At 39.2% G+C, this 21,568-nt stretch overlaps 5 protein-coding genes and 1 non-coding gene across 9 annotated transcripts; 2 read left to right on the top strand and 4 right to left on the bottom strand.

The window, feature by feature from the left end:
• The first annotated feature begins 914 nt into the window (after positions 1-914).
• Positions 915-2,396, top strand: LOC125575037 (calmodulin-like protein 12). 3 transcript variants are annotated; one of them, XM_048769890.1, is made up of 6 exons: positions 915-1,283; positions 1,378-1,488; positions 1,591-1,665; positions 1,766-1,832; positions 1,918-2,039; positions 2,133-2,396. In XM_048769890.1, the coding sequence occupies exons 1-6, from the start codon at positions 963-965 to the stop codon at positions 2,190-2,192; spliced, it is 756 nt and encodes a 251-aa protein (XP_048625847.1). In that variant the 5' UTR covers positions 915-962; the 3' UTR covers positions 2,193-2,396. The 3 variants fall into 3 exon arrangements, with proteins under 3 accessions (XP_048625847.1, XP_048625846.1, XP_048625845.1); XM_048769889.1 differs by having other exon boundaries at positions 916-1,283; positions 1,381-1,488; positions 1,915-2,039; XM_048769888.1 differs by having other exon boundaries at positions 921-1,283; positions 1,915-2,039.
• A 2,371-nt stretch (positions 2,397-4,767) lies between these two features.
• LOC125593372 (UDP-glucuronate 4-epimerase 3-like) lies at positions 4,768-6,393 on the top strand. The gene has a single exon (XM_048769885.1). It carries the CDS (start codon positions 4,936-4,938, stop codon positions 6,226-6,228), a length of 1,293 nt encoding a protein of 430 aa, XP_048625842.1. The 5' UTR covers positions 4,768-4,935; the 3' UTR covers positions 6,229-6,393.
• A 258-nt stretch (positions 6,394-6,651) lies between these two features.
• LOC125593373 (transducin beta-like protein 2) lies at positions 6,652-9,099 on the bottom strand. 2 transcript variants are annotated; one of them, XM_048769887.1, is made up of 10 exons: positions 8,840-9,099; positions 8,632-8,737; positions 8,442-8,502; positions 8,080-8,360; positions 7,855-7,994; positions 7,722-7,796; positions 7,538-7,628; positions 7,189-7,392; positions 7,053-7,097; positions 6,652-6,981 (listed from the first exon to the last, which is right to left on the bottom strand). In XM_048769887.1, the coding sequence occupies exons 1-10, from the start codon at positions 9,032-9,034 to the stop codon at positions 6,896-6,898; spliced, it is 1,284 nt and encodes a 427-aa protein (XP_048625844.1). In that variant the 5' UTR covers positions 9,035-9,099; the 3' UTR covers positions 6,652-6,895. The 2 variants fall into 2 exon arrangements, with proteins under 2 accessions (XP_048625844.1, XP_048625843.1); XM_048769886.1 differs by having other exon boundaries at positions 8,632-8,740; positions 8,840-9,097.
• Positions 9,100-9,267: 168 nt separating this feature from the next.
• TRNAK-CUU lies at positions 9,268-9,340 on the bottom strand. Its single transcript has one exon. It is a non-coding gene; the product is annotated as a tRNA-Lys (tRNA).
• A 128-nt stretch (positions 9,341-9,468) lies between these two features.
• LOC106400111 (pectinesterase inhibitor 9) lies at positions 9,469-10,292 on the bottom strand. Its single transcript, XM_013840517.3, has one exon. The coding sequence runs from the start codon at positions 10,239-10,241 to the stop codon at positions 9,609-9,611; it is 633 nt and encodes a 210-aa protein (XP_013695971.2). The 5' UTR covers positions 10,242-10,292; the 3' UTR covers positions 9,469-9,608.
• Positions 10,293-18,688: 8,396 nt separating this feature from the next.
• On the bottom strand, positions 18,689-21,354 carry LOC125593371 (transcription factor UNE10-like). Its single transcript, XM_048769884.1, has 5 exons — positions 20,796-21,354; positions 20,354-20,710; positions 20,004-20,071; positions 19,101-19,481; positions 18,689-19,024 (listed from the first exon to the last, which is right to left on the bottom strand). Exons 1-5 carry the CDS (start codon positions 20,845-20,847, stop codon positions 18,938-18,940), a joined length of 945 nt encoding a protein of 314 aa, XP_048625841.1. The 5' UTR covers positions 20,848-21,354; the 3' UTR covers positions 18,689-18,937.
• Between the last annotated feature and the right edge of the window lie 214 nt (positions 21,355-21,568).

The following is a 21,568-nucleotide window of genomic DNA, read 5'->3' as shown; positions in this document are numbered from 1 at the left end:
TTTAGTCTCTATCTTACCTTTTGTAGATGCCAAGCTTGCCCACCATATCTTCTTCTCAACCCCTCACTTTACAATTGAACACTTTTCTTTATAGGCCAGTCTAGTTATTTGAGTAAACAAAGTCTACTCGAATTCAAGATTCAACCTATGGTCGTTCTAATGGAATCATCAATCATATATCAAATGTTAGATCATAAAACATAGGAAGATCATACGTATATACTTCTGTTTGTAAGTGTGTTTTTTATACATCAAAATAAATAGCTAGTAGGTTATACGTATATACTTTTGCTTCACTTCAGCTTATATATATAATTCCATATTAAGCTAACTATATTTGAATTACATGGTTTGATTCTTATCTTTGATCTTTCGTGTTTCTCTTTTTGTCTTTTTTATATTAATTATATTGCTTTATCCATTAACAAGTCAAGTCAGCTTAGAAACAACGCGGTGTTTCCATCCCCACATTTACAATATTAGTGAGTAGTTCTAATCAAATAAAATCGAGGACAAAATAAGAAAAACAAAAATAAGAAAAAAGAAAGAGAAAGGAGAAAGTTGGCGTAGGGCCATAATTTACCAATCACACGTTTCACACCATTCGCATTGCGCTTTCTTCTCCTTCATATGTATGAAAGGTCGAAACTTTTTCTTTTCTTTTGTATAGATCATATTATAGTATATATATTGCGTGGTAGTGGTTTGAGGTAAAAACATGTAGACACTTTTTTTTAACAACAGTTGAGAAAGGAGCAGATAAAGAATACTACTAATGATAGAAGCCGTGGATATTAATTAATTAGCTATAATTTTAAGATGGTGGCATTAAGAAAAAGACATCAATGGGCTTTTATTAAATGTCCCAAACAATGGGCTTTATGTAAAAGCCCAACATAGAGTGAGAATTGAGGCGGCAAAATAAAGAGAGAGCAAATTAGGGCAATAGTGGGGAGATTCAAATGGGTGAAGGAGAGAGCTCGAGGTTCGGCGGCGACGAATCGGAGTCGGAGGAGGAAATTAGATACCCAATCGAAGAAGAAGGAAAGGGTAATAAGATGTCGGAGTATGAGAAGAAGAGGTTGACAAGGATCGCCGAGAACAGAGCGAGATTAGAAGCCCTCGGCATACTTAAAGCCGCCAAGGCCATCATTCTGCCTCCATCATTAAAAAAATCTAATTCCGGTAAAGAAGAAGACGACGACGACGATTATAGACCCGGAGATGCTGAAGATGAAGAAGACGAGGAGGACTTTCTGGGGAATTCAAGCTCTAAAAGAATTGTAAACAATAATTTGCTTATTTATATGATCAGATCGGAATCGGATGATGTTTATCTTTACTCAATAATGGGTTTCTTCTTTCTTTCTATTTAAGAAGAAGACCACCTCCCCGCCTCCCAAGAGGAGGAGGAGGAAGAAGCATTTGTGTAGATCAGATCCCCTTGGAGAGGAGGAGGAGGAGGAGGACGACGACGACTTAAACAAGGTACTATTTGAACATACTCAGTGTGTGTTGTAACAATATTATTTCAATTGGCTTACTTCAAAACTAACTGTTAAGAGATATGAACGATTTCGAGTGCTGCAGGCAATAGCGCTTTCTCTACAGGCAGGCTCTCATAGAACCGACCAAGGCTCATCATCTTCTAAGAAGAATAAATCGGTTTCTTTTTATCCTAATATATAATAATAATCAAATTTTACTCATTGATCTTTCCTTACTGTGCACTGCTCTTGTCTGATATCTATATACATTTATGTAGGACTTGATCATGAGCAAGATGCAGATGACTGCGGATGAATTGATCTTATACTTCTTTCAGTTTGATAGTAATACTTAGCACTCTCTGTTAATCTTAAATTTCGAGTCTGTATTGGATCATCATCGATTTTTTTTGTTTGTAAACGCAAGAAGCGGGAAAAGGTTTCATTACTCTGAGAGATGTGGCGACAATGGCCACTGTCCATGATTTCACTTGGTCAGACGAGGAATTACAAGACATGATTCGTTGCTTTGACTTTGATAAAGATGGAAAGGTGGGTGCGCCAACTCCAGTTTATATCCATTAGGTACATTTAATGCTTAAACCTTGTTGTGATCTTTCTTTCGTTTTTTTTTTTGGGTTTCAGCTAAGCTTGGATGAGTTCAGGAAAGTTGTTACGCGATGTCGCATGTTGAATGAATCTTGATCATGGCTGAGTGCACCTCTAAAGTTGGGATGATTGATGATTTTCAGAAGAAATTCAAGGCTATATGCAGTAGTATTAATCTAGGCATTAGAAACTATTTATTGGAGATTGATGTGAGAAAATGGATTCGGTTTCATAACTTATATTTTTGCGCGGTACGTATGTAATATATCGAACCGGCCACACTCGCTGAAGCTTGATTTAGTCAAATATATATGATAATAGTCAAAAATATATTAGCTAAAATAGCTAACAGTCATTAAAACACATAAATATTATTTTATCTAAATATTTGATCCAAAACCATTGTTTATGTTAAATTTTTGTATTTTTTGCATGCATTATTCAAATTTATATGTTATGTATTATATTATTATTATTTTTTTTGTGAAACAGAGATCCAAACTAAAATTTAAAAATATCTAAATAAAGATTAAATATGTAACCCTAAAAAGTTAAAACTCAAATATACTAATCAAATAGTTATCCAAACGTCCACCTCCGAACTAATTGATTAGAGAGTTGATTACACAAATGGACATTTTTTGATTTTTTATTACATCTAAAGACACTTTTTACATGTGACACAAATTATGGATAATTTTTTCCTTAATGGAAACGACACTTGTGGACACTCAAGTAATATGTGGATGGGTGATGCGTGGTTGGATGATTTGTAGACGAGTGATATGTGGATGAATGATGAGTAATATGTGGACATGCGATGTTAATGTGTTTATAGTAGATAACATGGACAAACTCTTTGTTTGATTCCATAAAACTATACAACAATACGTGAACATGGATTCATGTTACTAAAATTATACCACAAAATATGGACACGGACTCTGTTATCAAAACCCTCACCAAAAGAATTTTTTTTTTGTCCATATCTAACTTCTTTGTTTTGATACGACAAGTTGTGGACTGATACAAAGCCAATACATATGTTTTTGATACAATTGGTTGTCACTGCAAAGAACTTCTAAGGGATACCATTGATTTGCATAGAAACTCCTCTATTTTTTTTATTCTTCTCTTCCGTATGGACCTTCTGAGATTCATTACAAAAGATAATATTGATGTTTTAGTTTTACTAAAAATCCCACTAACCAACTATTTGAACGGCCTTCTCCTTAGATTTAGTACCACCACCAACGAGAGTGAAGCAGTGGGTTCGTCGTCTCCAACACGAGCATTTGGCTTTTTCAGCCCAATTGATAAATTATCTGTAATTAAACTTCAATCAAGATGAGAAAGAGATGATATTGTGAGTATGAGCGGAGAGAAAAATCGAAGAAGCGTTTACCTTCTGTCGGAGAGTAATAGATCTTGCATGTCAGAGATTTTCGAACTAAGGGATCTTCACTTCGTTATGATGTGGATGGATGCAAATTTGATTACAGTTGAATTTAGATCCCGAGATGATGAATAGAATCGAAGGAATATTATCCATGTCCACAACTAGTTTACAATTAATTTATACTTCTGTTAAAATATACATGTCCACAACTAATTTATAATTCTGTTATCCACGATTTGGTGTCCACGTCCACATTTAGTTTTGTTTACACATTAATATTTTCATAATATATATGTGAAAATGAATCTTAAAAGATAGAGAATCTTATATATAGTTTATAATGACTGTTATTTTTGTTTAATATATTTTAAAATTTGAGATAAAAGTAAATGAAAACATAAAGTAGAAAGAAAAAAAGAAATAAGAAGAGCACAGAGATTCTCTTTAGTTTAAGATCATAAGAGTCTTTTTGACAAAAGAAAGTGTGTCTCAAGTGATAAGTGTCTTTTTTTAACGTTGATTAATTATGATATTACAATTATGAGAACGATTACATAGAAGATTCGACACCGACAATACTATCTGCCTTATGAGGATCTACGCCTAACTGCATCACCTGAGCCGTCCTACGAAGACCTACGCCTGGCCGGATTTTACTTGCACCATGTTGAAGATCTCTTGTAAGCCTTTCTTCCATAGTCTCTATAATTGTTTAATAAATCGCTTTCTCCGGGAATTGAAACCTGGACCTCCTATAATGCGCAATCTGCAAGAAATTGCATAGTCTGGGATTTGAACCCCAAACCTGGATGTAGAAGCATTTAAACCTTAACCACTAGGCTACGGTGCTTCTACAAGTGATAAGTGTCTTGTAGTGTAATTGGAATGTGAGAAAGTGTCTTTAGATGGTAAAAAATTCTTCATTAGAATAATAAAGTTAAGTGTAATTGGAATGTGAGAAAGTGTGTCTAGATTGTAAAAAATTCTTCATTAGAATAATAAAGTTAAGTGTAATTGGAATGTGAGAAAGTGTGTCTAGATTGTAAAAAATTCTTCATTCTAATAACAAAGTTAAATCATGTGAAATGATAATTTAACAGAGTTGTTTTTGCTCCCCCTTGTAAACTCGGCCATCATCTCCTCCTCATGTGCGTATGTATGTATGTATATGACATTGTAGTTTTGGGAAAAGAACCGAAAGGGAAAAGAAAACACAAAAATAGGAAAAGAAAATCTATGATATTGCCTATCAAGTCGGAGGGCCTGTAAAACTCTCACCAAACAAAACAAACCCCAAAAAAAAAAAAAAAAAAAAAAAAAGGAGCAACAATAGATCGCCTCCAAAAGAAAGAAAGCTCAAGATTCTCGGGACGACATTATCGCCTGCTTTGTAGATATCTTTCAATTTCAATTTCAATTTCAAATCTAGAAAAATCGAAGATGAAGCATCTGGATGAAACTCCGTCGACGCCGGGCAAGTTCAAGATGGATAAATCTCCATACTTCCTTCACCGCACGCGGTGGCAATCATCGGTGGCAAAGCTGGCCTTCTGGTCTCTGGTCTTCGTCGGCTTCATCTTCATCTTCTTCTACCGATCTCCCTCCTCCCTTCCCGATCCATCTCGGCGATCCCTTCGCACCTACTCCTGGGGAGGCCCCGCTTGGGAGAAGCGTGTCAGATCCTCGGCCCATGTCCGCACCCGCCGCGGTGTCTCTGTTCTCGTGACCGGAGCCGCCGGATTCGTGGGCACCCATGTATCCGCGGCGTTGAAAAGACGCGGAGACGGCGTTCTGGGGCTGGACAACTTCAACGATTACTACGATCCGTCGCTCAAGAGAGCGAGGCAAGCCCTTCTGGAGCGGAGCGGAGTGTTCGTGGTGGAAGGAGACATCAACGACGCGGCGCTCCTCAAGAAGCTCTTCGAGGTCGTCCCTTTCACCCACGTTATGCATTTGGCCGCTCAAGCCGGCGTCAGGTACGCCATGGAAAACCCCAGCTCCTACGTTCACAGCAACATCGCTGGCTTCGTCAATCTCCTTGAGGTCTGTAAATCTGCTAACCCCCAGCCCGCCATCGTCTGGGCCTCCTCTAGCTCCGTCTACGGATTGAACACCAAAGTCCCTTTCTCCGAGAAAGACAGGACCGACCAACCTGCCAGCCTCTACGCTGCTACTAAGAAAGCCGGCGAAGAGATTGCTCACACTTACAACCACATCTATGGCCTCTCTCTCACCGGTTTGCGCTTCTTCACGGTCTACGGTCCCTGGGGAAGACCTGACATGGCCTACTTCTTCTTCACCAGAGACATTCTCAAGGGCAAAGCCATTTCTGTCTTTCAAGGCGCCAACCACGGCTCTGTCGCTAGGGACTTCACCTACATCGATGACATTGTCAAGGGCTGTTTGGGGGCTTTGGACACCGCCGACAAGAGCACTGGGAGTGGTGGCAAGAAGCGTGGTGCCGCTCAGTTAAGGGTTTTCAATCTTGGAAACACCTCCCCGGTCCCAGTGACCGATCTGGTGAGTATTCTCGAGAGATTGTTGAAAGTCAAGGCAAAGAGGAACATTGTGAAGATGCCTAGGAATGGGGATGTGCCCTTCACTCATGCTAACATCAGTTCCGCGCAAAGAGAGCTCGGTTACAAGCCCACCACCGACCTTCAGACTGGTCTTAAGAAGTTTGCCAGATGGTATTTGGGTTACTACAATGGCGGAAAGAAAGCTGCAAGCTGATTTTGATTGATCGATCCTCCTCTCTGTGTTTGTTGTAGCTGTGTAAGCCACTCTTCTTCTTTCTTTTTTTTCTGACTCGAGATTCTTGTGATTGTTTCCACTTGCTCCTCCTTTTGTTGGTCCTTTGTTTTCTCCGTATATGTTTCTAAGCATCCATTTATACTCCACGAGAACCATAAACTGAGATTATATCCTCCTTCTCACAGCACTACTATATAAGATTCAATGGCTATTTCATTATCATATATACCTTCTCTTAACAGTAAACAAGGATTCAAAAGAAGATAAACAGATATCAACGAATTTTAGAACCTCATCAAAACAAAAATAGGGAAGCAACTCATCAGTGTTCAGTTACTACTACTGTATTTTACTTGTGTTCCCTTTCAGATTTCTTTCCTTGTGTCCGTCTCTCTTGTGTAATTTGGAGAAATAGGATCAGTTCTTTTTTTCCCCGAGAAAAGGGTAAAGTCCAGCGACAAAAATGTCAAAAAAAGTTGAAAGACAAAAGAAGAAACTTCAACCTTTCCTGTCATTAGTTCATTCTTTGTTTGCGCACTAGGATGATACTCATTTCACTAAAGGAAGGAGGACTCAAAAGAAAAACAAATAAAAACTTCCTCCTCATATGATGAAAGACTTTCTTTGTATTGCAGCAGCAGCAAGTCTACACAGACTGCAACTTTGGAGCTTCCCACAGCTTCACTTTTTTGTCAACCCCTGCTGTCGCTAAAACCTGCGCCTCTCTCTCCCCTGAAACAACCAAACAACACACTGTTCAGAAATATGTCACATTATCACTAACATTTACACAGGATACATACCAACTGTCATTGCCTTGGGTGCCCACGAAATGCATGTGATATCCCCTGCAAAAAAGAGCGTTTATTGTTCAGCCGTCTATGGAAAGGTTTTTTAAAAATATAGTTAAAAACAGAAATTTGACAGCCTGTTTTCAACCTTCGTGGGCTTTCTCAGCTGTGTCCAGAACAGCTCCAGTTTCAGCACATAACCACTGCAATGTGGAACCATGGCTTGCTGCCAATATTTTTCCCTCAGGGCACAAACTGAGGCGATCATAGTGCAACGGGTTTCCCCCCGCATCGCAAAGTGGAATCGGAAACACCTTCAAAGTCTTTGGATCCTCATCCATATGATACCGGACTTCAATCAAATTACACACCAATGCCTTTCAGTTAATTATTTTGTGTGATAAATAAGAATAATGCATTCTAACGCCAAAGCAAGACACGGTTCTAATTGCTACGAGGAATCTGCTCACATGCGAATATATAAAGATTCTACTCACCATTGATGTTCCAGAGTCTGATTGAACCATCTTTGGAAGCGGTAATGATTTTGTCAGAGTTAGGAGAAAAGCATAACCAAGTCACTGCACTCTGGATGACACAAGCAAAACATTGCAAGAGAAATGTGAGAGGGGGCGTAGGTAGAAGAGATGATGGTATAGGTCGTGAGTGAAGTGGATATACCTTGTGGCCTTTGAGTTGCATAACTCTTGAAACCTCCTTGACGGAACCATCTTTCAGATAAACAATTTCCCAGACCTAGAGAAAGCACACGTCAGTCAGTTAAGTAATAAAACAAAAAGGAAAACCCACGGACCTTGACATCAGCAGTAAAGGCAGCAGCAGCTAAAAAACGTCCATTGGGTGAGACAGCAGCCATGTGGTTCTTCAACTGGTTTGTATCAACATGTCCCAAATTCCTCCCAGTTTTCCCATGCCAAAGTATTATATCAGTCCCTGGGGGAAGACATCTCTGTCATTCTCATTCCAGGCGAAGACAAACGAGAAGAAATCAAGTTGTAGGCGCAAAAGAGATACAGACCTTCGGAACAAGAGGCAATGACAGAACTTCCATCAGCAGTACCATAGGTTGCAGTGGCTCCAGAGAGGGTAAGGACAGATCTCTTGTCATGGATATGATGGCGCTCCCATTTGATGGAAGGAAGAGGAAGCTTGGACTGGTGTTCCTTTTGCGTTTCTTCACCGTACATGTAGAGAGATGAACCAGACATAGTATGACAAGCCACGACAATAGAGGAGGCATCATCAGCAAATGACACAGCGCTTGGATGTCCTCCAGCTGGAAGATTTATCCTTAAAAATCTGCAAAGAGAGAATGAGCTTAAAAAGAAAGGTTCCACAGCTAGCTAACAAACAGGGTGTATTGAGAAGATAGATATATACTTGAAGCTTTTGCTTGAGGCATCATCTAGCTTGAAAACCCTGATCACTCCATCACCGCAAGCTATCTCCAAAAAAATTGGTTAAAAGCTATATATATATATCATGTTTTGGGGAAGACCCTACCTTAACCCCACCTAGTGGTGTAAAGTAATTTCAAAAAAAAAAAAAAAAGATATGGAAAGGAGCAAACCTGTGGCCAAGCTCTTTCCATCAGCTGAGAAACAGAGCGCATCAACAGAATCACCGTGTCCTTTCAACGTGTTCAAGTCTAGAGGATGATGACGCTTGTTCTGATTCTGCTAATTATTTTAATAAAATGCTCAAATTCTCTCAACCTCATCCAAATCCCTAAACTCACTCACTTGATCAACTAAACTAATACAAGGGGGTGTGTTTACCTTGTCGGTCGCGTGAGATTTGGGATGATTCTTCTTGGGATTCGATTTCGGAATCCGGATCGGATTCTGAGGCTCCGCTTTCGCCATGGAATCCACCTCCGATGTCCGCTTCCTCAAATAGCTACCGAAGAAGATCACCGCTATCAACGCACCCAAAACAACAGATGCGATGCCCACGGTAAGGATCGAATCCATCTTTCCAATTTTACTATCAATTCGCGGATCAACGATGATAGCTGAGTAGAGAGAAGAAAATGAGGGCGGTGCCGGTGTATCTGTTTGTAGAGAGCAACGATAGTAACCGGGCCGGGTTTTGGATAACAATATTTGTACAAATGGGTCTTTAGATTGATAGCCTAGAAACCCCATTATTAAACCAAAAAGCCCATTTAAAGCTATTTTTAAGAATAAAAAAATCATAAAATATTCGCCCACCATGGGGTTCGAACCCACGACCACGAGGTTAAGAGCCTTGCGCTCTACCAACTGAGCTAGACGGACTTTGCTATTGTTGTTCTATAATCATGTTCTAATTTTTCCTAGTATTTTGGGGATTACAAACTTTTATGCTATGCACTTAATGCTATAATATGAACGTTTTGAATTTACACAACTGGGTTACATATTTCAAATATATATATTTTTTTTCGGTAATCAAACAGAGAACATCCGTATAATTAATTACGAGGAGATCAAGAAGTAGCAAACAGCACATTATCGCATCATATAAATGTGATCAGAAGACAAGTTGGTAGAGACAGCGTAACGTTCAGGGGCGTCTGGCTCTGTACCTAGCAGCAGCGTAGTGCTCGATGAAGGCGAGGGCATTGCTTGTTGTTTCCTCCACGTTCTTCACTTTTCCTTTAATCGTAGCCTTCAACTTGCTCATCCTCCGCCCCGGGAACTGACTCACGCATGTCTCCGCGTCTGTCAGAGCTGTGCTTGTCCACGTCTGCAGGTTGTTTATGTGCCACTCCAGATTTACTTGGCTCTTTCCTCCTCTCCTGTTCACCCTGTCCAGCTCCGCTATTGCTAGGCTCAGCTGGTTCACGCTGTCTCTCATCTGAGTCAAACAGTCGTGAACCAACGCGTAGTATTGGGGCCTCACCCTCTCCAGTTTCGTCACTTCTTTTAGCAAGAACGCCTTTGTGTACTTGGCTCGGTATAGGCTTGCTTTGAGGGCGAATCGCGCCAGGTCTCTAGGATTTTGCATAGCCCGTGAACGCACATAACGAGACAACGACCGGACGCACAGGTTCGGGTATAAGGTTGTCCGGCACCACGAGTCCACGTATGCCTTCGTGTCGTACTCTTTTGCTGACGCGGAGGTTGCCGAAGAAAAGATGATGTGAGGAAGCACATAGATGAGTAACACGAGGATCAGTTTGTTGTTAGCCTCCATGGTGAATCTAGGAACTGATGACAGAGTTGTTCTATACGTGAGCTTAACTTATATGGGTCGATGGTATAATAATTACAATGTCATGAGTGTTCTTTATATATAGATGCATCATTTTTGCATGGCACGTGAATAGATATGGATGAGCTGTATTTAAGATCACTTGAGCTCGCTATACTTAGAAGGAAGGTTGTAAGAAGGCCGGTAAGGCATATATATATATATATACTAAACAATTTATGAGTGTATCCGTATAAAATGGAATATAATTCATTTTGAACGTGATTTAATATATTCCTTCTGGCTACAGTTGACCGGACACGATTTTCCACCGATTCAGTTGTAATCTCACATATCAACAACCATTGTTTTATACATGTAACTAGATCTACATTATGAAACATAATCAATATAAATAAAGAGATATGTTATATAAAGATAAATTAAAAGATACTTTATATAGAGACATGGTTGATACACACACGCGTAGTGGAGAGAGTTACACGTGAAGTGAGGCTTGAAGTGTTGACCCAAAGGGTGCGGCAGGTAGGTAGCGGAGAAGAAGAAAAGGTAGAAGCTCGTGGCCAGCAAGATCCTTATTTAACTCTCTAAGCAAAGCTTCACAACTTATATTCCATCTGTAGTTGATATCTTTCCGACCACACGTTTAAACTCGATGCGTGTCTTCTCGATTCTCGGAGACACTGCTATATTTATTAATAATGGATTCAATGCAACTTGTTAGAACAAGGATGTTGTCTCTTCTAAACTCGTTGTCCAACTCATATAATTTAAAATTACCCGACGAGGCTTATTTAATTTACACAATGCAGGACATCATCAGACACTCTTGTCCCTACTCATCGGGCCTAATTTAATCGAGGCTTTGCAATGGACCTAACGTAGAAGGCCCAATAATCAAATTTCTAGAGTTGTGTGAGAGATGGTAAAGAAACAAGCAATTAAAAAGACCGACTGTTTCATCACCCGTAGTGTTACTAGAACATTAGGGGGGAGTTTTAGTGTTACTAGAACATTAGGGGGGAGTTTTTAACTTAATATAAAATATGTTTTTTAGTTTTTAATTAAGAAAAACTAAAAAACATCTCTTAAATAAGAGATAAAAACCAAGAGACATCTCTTAAATTACGCTAAATATCCCACCATAGGAAACCCGCATTAATAATGTTTTTAGCCGCTCCTGGTGGCTCCCCCAAGCAAGGAATTGTTCCGTGCTTGAACTCTTTAAAAATTTTCCAGTTGTAGAAGTAAACTAATGTCCGATGTCACATTGTTTGTGCATGCTTCAAAATCCCCCCCCCCTCTCTCCCATCGCGTAAAAGATGTATGGCCTTTTTTTACAACACCAATTTTCATTCATACTTAAACTTCAATGTCCAAGGAAGTTAATACAAAAAAATACGTGGATCTGATAATTACATGGCTGGTTCTGACAACTAGTGACTGGGTACAGTTGTTGAATTCTTGATCAGGAATCAGGATGACTTGGTGTTAAAGTGAGAGAAGGAGCGAAAGTAGAACAATGTCTCAACGAATGTGACTTCCCGTTTAGTCATTTGATACCCCACTACTGGGTTAAATGTGGACATTTCGTGTGCCACGTTACTTTTTCACGTAACTTTTGTTCCCTACTTGGAAAAAGGATAAATTTATGCTTCTCATTACCTTCAACCATGGTTGTTTATTTCGTTGGAAAACAGACGGGGACCTATTCAATGGAAAATGTTGAGTATCCCAAAGACTGAACTGTAAGAGGTCTATTTTTTCATGGGCTTCTACTCCCCAAAAAAGCTACATCAAATAGCTATTTCTTTTGGTTGCTCATTGGGTCGGGAAAAGATTCCCCTTTTGGTAAGAGCATCCGCAGTGAGGAGCTGTTAGACAGTTTCTGACAATAATAATAATGAAAATATTAGAAAAGATAAGGAAAAGAGAGAGACGATTCGTGAAGAAGAGACAATCGGCAAAGTTGGAGATACTTTTTTAATTGTTGTCACTCTATCATTAGTTCATTTTTGTTTTTGTCATTTAATGTTTTTAAAACCAATTAAATAGTAACAAAATTAATGATGAGAGACCTAAGAGAGTACCCGTAGCATCCCGGAACCTGGAAAGGACTGTTGGGATAGACTTTCGACAAGAGAACAAGCAAGCTGGTCGATAGGCTTAAGTAGGCCTGGGTGTTCGGGTACCCGTTGGCGTTCGGGTCGGGTTTTTCGGATTTCAGTTCTTTTTTATAACACCTCCTAGGTCCCATTCTAGTAAATTTGCAAGTACGGGTCGGGTTCGGATATAACACATCGGGTTCGGGTCGGTTTTGTATCACATCATAGAACCCATAAAGTAATCATATATCATTCGGATTCGGGTTATATCAGATCAGTACAGATATACCCGAAATAAAATCTAAAATTTAAAAGTAAAACATAAGAAATATATATTTATTTATATATAATTAAGTATTTAAGGTAGTTATTTAAATTTTAAATACTTATTGTTAGATAACATATCAAAATAAATATGAAATTGAATATTTGAAGTATATATTTCATATAATTATATTGTATATTATTTTGGACATTCGGATCGGTTTCTTCGGATATTTTTTCGGATTTTTCGGATTTTTTCGGTTTTTCGGGTTACCCGTTTGAGTTTGGTTAATAACACTTCGGGTTCGGATATGTTTTGTACCACCTTACAAGACCCATTCGGATATTTTTTACACTTCGGACCGGATACGGATCGGGTTTTTCGGTTCGGGTTCGGTTTGGATTTCGGGTTACGAATATTATGCCCATGCCTAGGCTTAAGGTTAAGCTTTCCAAGGTTGAACGAAAGGGTTAAATGGTCTGAAACTTGATATAAGGGTAGGCCTTGCAAGGAAAACGTGGATGCCTTGATTCAGATCATAAGAAATGATTGTGAACAAGGTATGATGAAGGAATGATCAGAAATGATCATTAATCGTATAGTTCGGGTCATAAAATGCACCAAGGGACTTATACGGATAGAATGTGATGTGGTGAAGAAGCTGGACGAGCTGGAGTATATAATCTACTAGCTAAACCAGCTGAACACTCAGCTAAACCAGCTAAACACTAGCTGCACACTCACTGACCAGCTCACACTAGCTGCACACTCACTGATCAGCTCACACTAGCTGAACTATTAGCTGAGCTAGCTGGGCGAGCTGGCGGTTAGCTCAACTTAGCTGACCTAGTTGGTTGGCTACTGACCTAGTTGGGTGGTCTGACACTGTAGGTAGACACTGAGGCAGGTCAGGGGCGGATAGTAACTGCCAGGCCCAAGGGGTGCGATCTGAACCATTGATTTAATCAATGGCCAAAATTGATACCGAAAAGATGCAATGGTTAGAAAAGTAACCACCCTTTCTCCTATAAAAGAAGGATGGTTCTGTGGCTCTGCAGGCACGCCAGGGCTTCCTCCTACACCCTGAAACACAAAGAACAACAGAGAAAAGACAGAGAGTTGGTCGGATTCAACATCCAACCCCAAGAGTGGTGTGAATGCCACAAAGAGGCAGTTTTGGGAGAGATCAAAGGGGAAGTTATGAACGATCCTTTGATGGGTTTTGATTCATGTTGACATCACCCAAAGCATCCTCCAGGCCTGAGAACACACGCAAATAGTCAGGGAAGAAGAGGGATGGCCGGATTTCACTTCCTATGGCCAAGAGAGCCTTAAGGAGAGAGGTGTGTGGGAAGGCAGTTTCATGGGAGTTGGGAACGACCCTGTGATGGTGTTTTATCATGGATGTTCACGTCCTAGGCTTCCTCTATGTCTTGGGAACACACGCAAATATCCAGGAGAGAAGGGAGAAGGCCGGACTCCACTCCCAATGGCATGGACAACCTTGAAGGTGGATGCAGTGCAGAAATCGGTTTGATGGGAGATCAATGGAAGGGAACATTGGTGCGACCCATGGAGATATCTTATCAATACTGGAAGTATATGATAAGGATTGATAGAGGCGTGCACTGGAGGAGCATGGCCGAACATAATAAGAGGAGACACATGATCTAATTAGATCATGTATAAGGTAATCGATTGTACAATTACTTTCCAGTTCATATATATGTCTCTTGTGGTGCGGTTAAGGCCAAGTATGACACGCCCCTTGAAGACCATATGTTGTGATGTAAACTAAGGATCCAGGACCCAGAGAGAAGGGGCAGATCTTAGTTGATCTAACTCATCCATGTGGGATGGAAGTTAGAGGTCACTCATTGGATAGTGATCCATGGTGGATCATGGTGTGTGTTGGTTCTGACCATGGTGTGAATCAATGATCCGACTCATGGAGGAGACACATGGGGGTCCTAATGCATGAGGAACCATGTGGAGTGCAAGGTCCAATTCGTTTGGAACCAGCAGCAAGCCGTGGAGGTGAGTAAGGCCAGTACTAAGTGGCATGGACCACAAGTATGTGACCGGGTGTGTTTATTCAAGGAAGACCGTGTGTTATCTGGTCTTGGACAAGGATGGACGACCTGATCCATAGGTAATGGATCAAAGTGTCTGATCTGATTGATCAAAGGATGCACCGGTTGTAAGAGCAGGATTGATCGGGTTCATTGGGACATAGTTCCATGGCCGGTTAGGTAAGTGTGAAGACTCATCAGTTCTGAGTCATGTGGGGTGGTTGGTTGATTGACTTAGGATCTGATGGGCATTATTAGTCCATAAGAGGACTTGGCTCCAGGGGAGCATACACTTAAGACATGGAGGCAATGAACTAAGGCCTTGGGCCGGTTCAGGAATGAAGTCCTTGGCTTAGTCGGGTTGTTCATGATCAGGATCCATATGATCCGGGTCGATTCACTGGATTCTGATTATGAGAATCTCTTAGTTGAGATTTATCATGAGTTTTCATGAATTTTAATTAATTTTTGGAGCATATTTGCTTGAGGTCGTTTTTGTAGCTGAAGACTTCCCAAAGGTGCTTGGTCTGTGGGGATGGTTGGCTGAATGACTAAGTACCAAAGGGAAGAGTTTATGCAGGTATAAGAGAGCTGTACGAGTAGATGGGGAGCTGGTCGAAGCAACCTCGCAGCTCTATCAGCTGGAAGAGAGTGATGGAACCTCAAGTGAAGTGGTTCAGCTCAGCTAGCTGGATGAGCTAGCTAAACAACTAAGTCAGCTGGGACAATGAGCTAACAAGCTCCGTGGATGTGGCAAAGGTATGATCTAGCAATGTTTCATAGATTTGCATAGATCTAGATAGAATGGTTAGGGGAATGGAACCTCGGATTTGTATAACTTGATTTGGGTTCAGGATCGACCTCGGAGCTAAATGGTAGTTGAGTATATTAACCATTAGCTGAGGTGATTCGACCAGACAAGTATTATATTGGTCTTAGACCAATGGTTAAGTAGATATTATTCCGCTGTACATAAATTGAAATGATGTAAGCTAGGGAATGACTAAGGTAGTCTTAAGCTAAGATCTAAGTTAGCTCTCGCCTATGGACGATAATATAGATAAATGGCAAAATTTTGAGAGGTTCGGTCGGTATGTGGTCTGAGCGACGAAGGACATCGACCGCGGCTTAGGCAGCCGGGTTGGGGCCCTTCAGTACCTAACCACTAATGATACTCTAAGGTAGAGTAACGTACTGACTAGCATTCTATGCAATAGCCATACAAAAAAAAAATCTCATTTGTTGTTAGTGTGAAAGGAATCGTATTTACTCAACTTTTGACTTTATTTTCATGTGGTTCATGTTTAGAAACCACACATGTGACATACTATAATTGTCTAGTCGTCTGCAATCAGGACGATTAATTTATTTATTGGGGTTGTGCTAATGATTCAATCAAATCTACGAAAGTGCATTAGAAAGGATAAATAAAAAAACATCTTAGAAATTTAGACATTTCAACCACCGTTTTAGTTGGGGCTATTCATATTTTTTGGAAGTATATTTATATCATACTTACTATCAAACCAACTATTGTCGACCTTTGAAGTTATCTGATTTGATATTTCTCCTTTTACAACTTTTGTGATGGCCAGATCAACGTTTAGATCTCTATATATATCATCAAAAGCATAGTCGTGTAACCTCTTGTTTTGATTTTAAGGAAACGAAACAAAAACCCAGTGTACGTCTGTTTAGTAAAACAGACAAATGGGATCTAGGGTTCGTGGTCATGAAGACTTATAAGTTATTACCAAACTTGGCATTATTTTGGAGACACTTTTGGTTATTAAGAGTGTGATTATCTCTAGAAACCCATAAAATTTTTTAAGTACATTTTAATGACTATTTAACTAATAAATTTTAGATAAGGACGTTAGTTAAGAATCACCTTATTTTTGTGGTACAATGGTAGTTTCTTAATTTGGAGTTTTTAAAAAAAAAAATTTAACTTTTTTTTTTATTAAATGGTCACTAAATTCTACGAGTAGATGATCACAAACTCTTAAACTAAAAGAGGAATCGAACTTCAAGCATCACAAGGAGCAAGACCTGGGGTTTGGCGAACCATGTCATGGACTTGAAAGTAGTCAAGTATCTTGATCTTCTCCAGGTGGGATGAGACTTTACATTGAATCAGATCCATCTTTAAGAGCATTCAAACCTCTTCCATAACAAGCAGAACACTTCATCATCTGATTTTCCTTGTAAAATCTTGGCTCGCCATCAGCATTGCACGTTGGATAGACAACTTCTCCTCTCCATGTGCAACCTATTAATCAAAATGCCCTCATCAAGATAATAATTCATCCTAACGGTAACTATGGACATAGATATAATGTTACATGTGCACTTGTCAACTGTCTCAGAATGAGGAACTGAGACTCAAGAAATGGCTTGCTCCAGGAACTGATCATTTCCTGTCAGACACTTCAACCACATCCCAGCAGCATAAGAGATTGAGATAAGCCGTAATACAAGGTCATATTTATCAACAATCACACTAATAAAACACTTCATCTTAAAACCACTGCTTAGTCTCAACAACAAACACTTCCATTAATCCTACACACCTCTTAACAAAGGCTAACTAAACATTCTCTTGGTTCCAAGTGAAGTATGCAACCAAATTAAAAAAAAAAAACAGTGTGGAATTATCTGTACCTGGGAGCATGCTCGGAAAGACAGACACACCAATGATACCTTAAGAACAACCAAACTCTCTGCGTTAACCTCACTGCTACCAGAAGTACCCCCGATTCATCTCATACCACCATGTTCCTTAAACTCTTTCATATCAGCAAAGTACCCCCGATTCATCTCATAGCTAAGCAGACAAACCCCCAACTGGTTGCTTCTCATCGTCCCATCAGTAATAATAAGATAAAAGATCAAACTTCAGCAAAAAAAAAATCTCAACTTCAAATCACAATCTCAAAAGGATGAACCACACAAACCCCCAATTACGATCAAGTTCCGATACAGGTACCTAGTGAATACACGATTGTGATCAGTTACGTTAAGTCAACAAAGCCAAAAAAATTGCAGTAAGAATCTATGTACCTTGTTTCCATCTCGAGTAATCACAAAGTCCCGAGAAGGAGTCACCAAGACAGACTTCAAAGTCTGCTCCCTCCTCGCTCTCTCCTCTTCCTCTTTGATCTCCTTCATCTTCTCGAGTAATCACGGCATCTTTGAGAAGTAGTCTTTAAAGGAGTCTTCATCCTCATCCCCTGGGACAAAGACAACCTCGAAACAAAGACGCGAAGCCATCTAATCATCTAAGAACACGACCCAAAGAGAAAACATCAACAAGAAGAACACAAAATTTCACGAAACAGGCTCACTATCTAGAGAATCAACACAATTTGAAATCAATGAAATCAACGAAGACGGAGACGGAGAAGACGAGAAAAAAGAGAGAGAAGAAAAAACCCTATTAAGGATCGATCTCCAAAATCACTAGTTAAGAACACGAGGTTATTAAGTCGAGGGTCTTAACTTACTTTTTTTAGTTAAAAGTTAAAAATTTAGAGACCCGTTCTTGTATTCTAATAAGAATTACTCTTTAAAAAAACCTTAATAATCATACTCTAATGATCGGTAAATTTTTTTTTTATTTATTTTTGATTTAATTAAATCAGTCATTTAGCTTAAAAAATCTCATTAAAGATCGGGGATAATGATGGCCTAATAGTTATATTTTGTTTACAAACCTGTGGTGGTAGTCAGGGACAAGTTGACATGTTGGCACCCAATCATTTACAACTCCTTTGTATAAAAAAGTATTCGCTTTCCTCTTTTTTGTTTCTTGATAGCATATTTACAACATTATCAACAAATTATTGTGGAATTTTGCAGACAAAGCATATGGCGTTTTTTCCCTCCGTTTTGGCTTTTTACTTATTCTTGGTGGCCCAATTAAAATCCTGAAAACGAAGGGTTTTTATCTATACTGTACGTATACTGAAATCACTCTCCTTTAGAAAGTTGGAGCTCGTTTATGTGTTTACATTGATGTTACATATTCACTCAAATATAATCATCATATTTGGGACGAAGTATAATTACAACCAGGCCTTTTTTGAAAGTATATCATATAAAGATCATGTGTAGCCTATAGGCCCTAAACATATAAAATACAATGGAATATGTATGGTGAAGATCTGCAATACATATGTAGACTTAAGGTTTACAATATAATTATTTTTTTAGCAAAAAAATAATATAATATAATCATTTTGGATTTGAAGGAGGAGGTATCTGTTGCTGCATTTGCTGATATAATGCCGCCATCCTGCTATATGCTTCCATCGTCGTTTGCTGCAATTGGGAAAATGTTTATTCAGATTCAGACAAGAATGAAGCATCAAGTTATAATAACAAAGAGTTGTATAACCTGCGAGGAACATGAAAGAAAGGCTGGCATAGGATCGTGGGTAAGCGGAGACTGAAATAGAGTGTCGGTAGAAGAGGAGGCATCCCACGATAGAGAAGTCATGGGAACAAATGGGTTCGGCATCATGTTGGTATGGATATTAGGAGCCGTTGCAGCAGCTCGGTTCATAGAATTAAGACCGAGAAGACCTAGACCGGTCATCCCCATGCCAAGCCCTAAACCCATGGAACCGGACATGAGAGAGAGTTGAAGTTGTTGCTGCTGCTGCATGGCCATGGGAAGCATCATGGAAGGCAGGTTCATTCTGCACATCATGCTCACTTGTGCTTGAAGTTGCTTCAAGTACTCTATCACTTCATCCAACATCGACGCTTTATCCGTCTAATTCCAAAAATGTAATTTTATCAAACGGCTAGCTCCTTTTGATGCATTATTTGACCAAACAAACACAAGGGATGATCCATGAACATATTTAGGCAAGCATGCGTGTACAATAACACACTATACAGCAAGGTTGACAGTATTAATTGATTGTTTTGGTTGAATTTAAGTCGACAGCCAGAAGGCGGCATATGATAATTAAGGACGTATGAATGGACCAACCGGCCGGACCAAATAGTAAATAGATGTAAAATCAGTTTTTATAGGGGGACAAACAAATAAGAGACTGAGTGTGTGGAGTAGAATCATCGTATGAGGTCCATTTTTTCCAGATATATTCACTTCCATTTGGTCCACCACTATGGCTATTTTCATGCCTACTAATCAACTAGTATTTAAAGAAAAAACTACAGTATTGTTATATATGCGGGCATATTCATATAAATTTTGTTTAGCAGTTGACTGAAAGAGGAAAATGAAAATTTAGCGGTGATAGTTCATAATGCATGTAAAACGAGGTACCTTGCTGGAATTTGGAACCAGTTTCTGCAAAGTCTTCATCCTTTGATTGATCTTATCTCTCCTCTTCTGCAACATAATCATTCAGGAGACAATCACTCTTATCTTTAATGAATATTATTATGACACAGTACGAATAACATAAAAGCTTTTCTTAAAAAAGAGAGGTTGAATTAATGAAATACTCGTTCGGATTGGTTATGAATAGTTAATTAAAAGGTGTATAGTTATGAAATAAGGAATTGCCTGTCGGCGACTGTGGCAGACGGGGTCATGCTCGTAAACGGTCGTGGTTTTGGTGCAAGGCTTCCCGCCGGAGCTGGAATTATCATCCAGCGATGTTGAGGTGAAACCGTAAGTTTCAAAGGTTAGGTTTTGGCTCCCGCCGGTGCTCCACTCTGAGGCCACTCTGGCTCGTTTTCCACCAGCCATGGGATGACCATTGCTACACGAGCCCACGTGGGTGGCTGGCTGGCTCTGCTGCTCGGGGACAAGCGCATCCAAGCCGGCCCTGGAAGAGCGGTGGTGGAACCATGGGACGAGCTCATCGGTGGGCTTAGGGTTAGGAAAGCGAGTAGCTTGGTCTACTATTGACTCCAATGTTCCACCGGCGCTTCTTAAATTCTTCGATGAAGCAGGCACTTGCGTTGGACCTAAGCTGTTCCACCCCAGTTGTCCGTTTTCCCACGTCAGCTCGGCTACCTCGTAGTCTAGCCTGCAAAAGATATATAGATAGACTTAAGTTATTATATATTTGTATATTGAGCCAGTTATATGAAATATATAGGTTTATACATGGGGATATATGCAGCTTTTGTGGAGCCGACGGTGGCCGCCGGAGTCTCATCGATGTGGCAGTATGGAACACGCTGGCTCATCTCAAAGCTGTGCTGTGTGATATCTTGCTATTATCAATGTTAGAAGATATATTGTGTTGTTGGGGGAGTTCTCTTTCTTAAATTCTGAAATTTTTATTATGTGAACTTTTGGTAGCAATGGAGAATAGGGACATCATACTTGACTACTAAACCATATATAGCTGTTGAATGTTTTGTTTAATAGCTGTTGAATGTTTTGTTGACATTTATTAAATTAACGGTAAATATGTGAACTGATGACATCATATTATTAATTAAGAATATGTTTAAATGAAACGTTATAATTTGATTGGTTTGAAATGTGATTTAACAAAAATAATATGTATTGATTACTCAAATGTTATTCAACTCCAACTAGGATTATACTTGTAAAAGTTGCTCATTAGACTTCTAATAGGCAAAAACTTTGATTTAAAAATAAATATATAAAAATATTATTCAACTAAACTCATTTCATAGACAAACAAATTTATTATTTAAATATTATATGATAGTTAAATCACTAGATTATATACAATTATAACATTACTAATAAAATTATGCTAATATATGATTATATACAATTTTATCATATTAAAAATATATATTATTAATCTCACATTTATATGAATTTTATAGTTTAATGTCAAATATAAGATATACTTCTTACAATTTTATCATATTATAAAGTATTTATAAGATAAATATATG

Source organism: Brassica napus, chromosome C9 (genome assembly GCF_020379485.1).
Source record: "Brassica napus cultivar Da-Ae chromosome C9, Da-Ae, whole genome shotgun sequence".
In the NCBI taxonomy this organism is placed as follows: Eukaryota; Viridiplantae; Streptophyta; class Magnoliopsida; order Brassicales; family Brassicaceae; genus Brassica; species Brassica napus.
Note: the sequence above shows the minus strand (reverse complement) of the source record. Positions and strands in the feature narration are given on the sequence as shown.

Excerpts from the sequence above, each read along its gene's own strand:
- LOC125575037 (XM_048769888.1), top strand. The coding sequence starts at position 963 with ATGGGTGAAGGAGAGAGCTCGAGGTTCGGCGGCGACGAATCGGAGTCG. Across the intron at positions 1,666-1,765 it reads CTTCTAAGAAGAATAAATCG|GACTTGATCATGAGCAAGAT; the intron begins GTTTCTTTTTAT and ends ACATTTATGTAG. Across the intron at positions 1,833-1,914 it reads ATACTTCTTTCAGTTTGATA|AAGCGGGAAAAGGTTTCATT; the intron begins GTAATACTTAGC and ends TGTAAACGCAAG.
- LOC125593372 (XM_048769885.1), top strand. The coding sequence starts at position 4,936 with ATGAAGCATCTGGATGAAACTCCGTCGACGCCGGGCAAGTTCAAGATG.
- LOC125593373 (XM_048769886.1), bottom strand. The coding sequence starts at position 9,034 with ATGGATTCGATCCTTACCGTGGGCATCGCATCTGTTGTTTTGGGTGCG. Across the intron at positions 8,741-8,839 it reads AATCTCACGCGACCGACAAG|CAGAATCAGAACAAGCGTCA; the intron begins GTAAACACACCC and ends TAAAATAATTAG. Across the intron at positions 7,098-7,188 it reads AGCTGAGAAAGCCCACGAAG|GGGATATCACATGCATTTCG; the intron begins GTTGAAAACAGG and ends TCTTTTTTGCAG.
- LOC106400111 (XM_013840517.3), bottom strand. The coding sequence starts at position 10,241 with ATGGAGGCTAACAACAAACTGATCCTCGTGTTACTCATCTATGTGCTT.
- LOC125593371 (XM_048769884.1), bottom strand. The coding sequence starts at position 20,847 with ATGAGACTCCGGCGGCCACCGTCGGCTCCACAAAAGCTGCATATATCC. Across the intron at positions 20,072-20,353 it reads CCTAACCTTTGAAACTTACG|AGAAGAGGAGAGATAAGATC; the intron begins GTTTCACCTCAA and ends TGATTATGTTGC. Across the intron at positions 19,025-19,100 it reads TTCTTTCATGTTCCTCGCAG|CAAACGACGATGGAAGCATA; the intron begins GTTATACAACTC and ends TCCCAATTGCAG.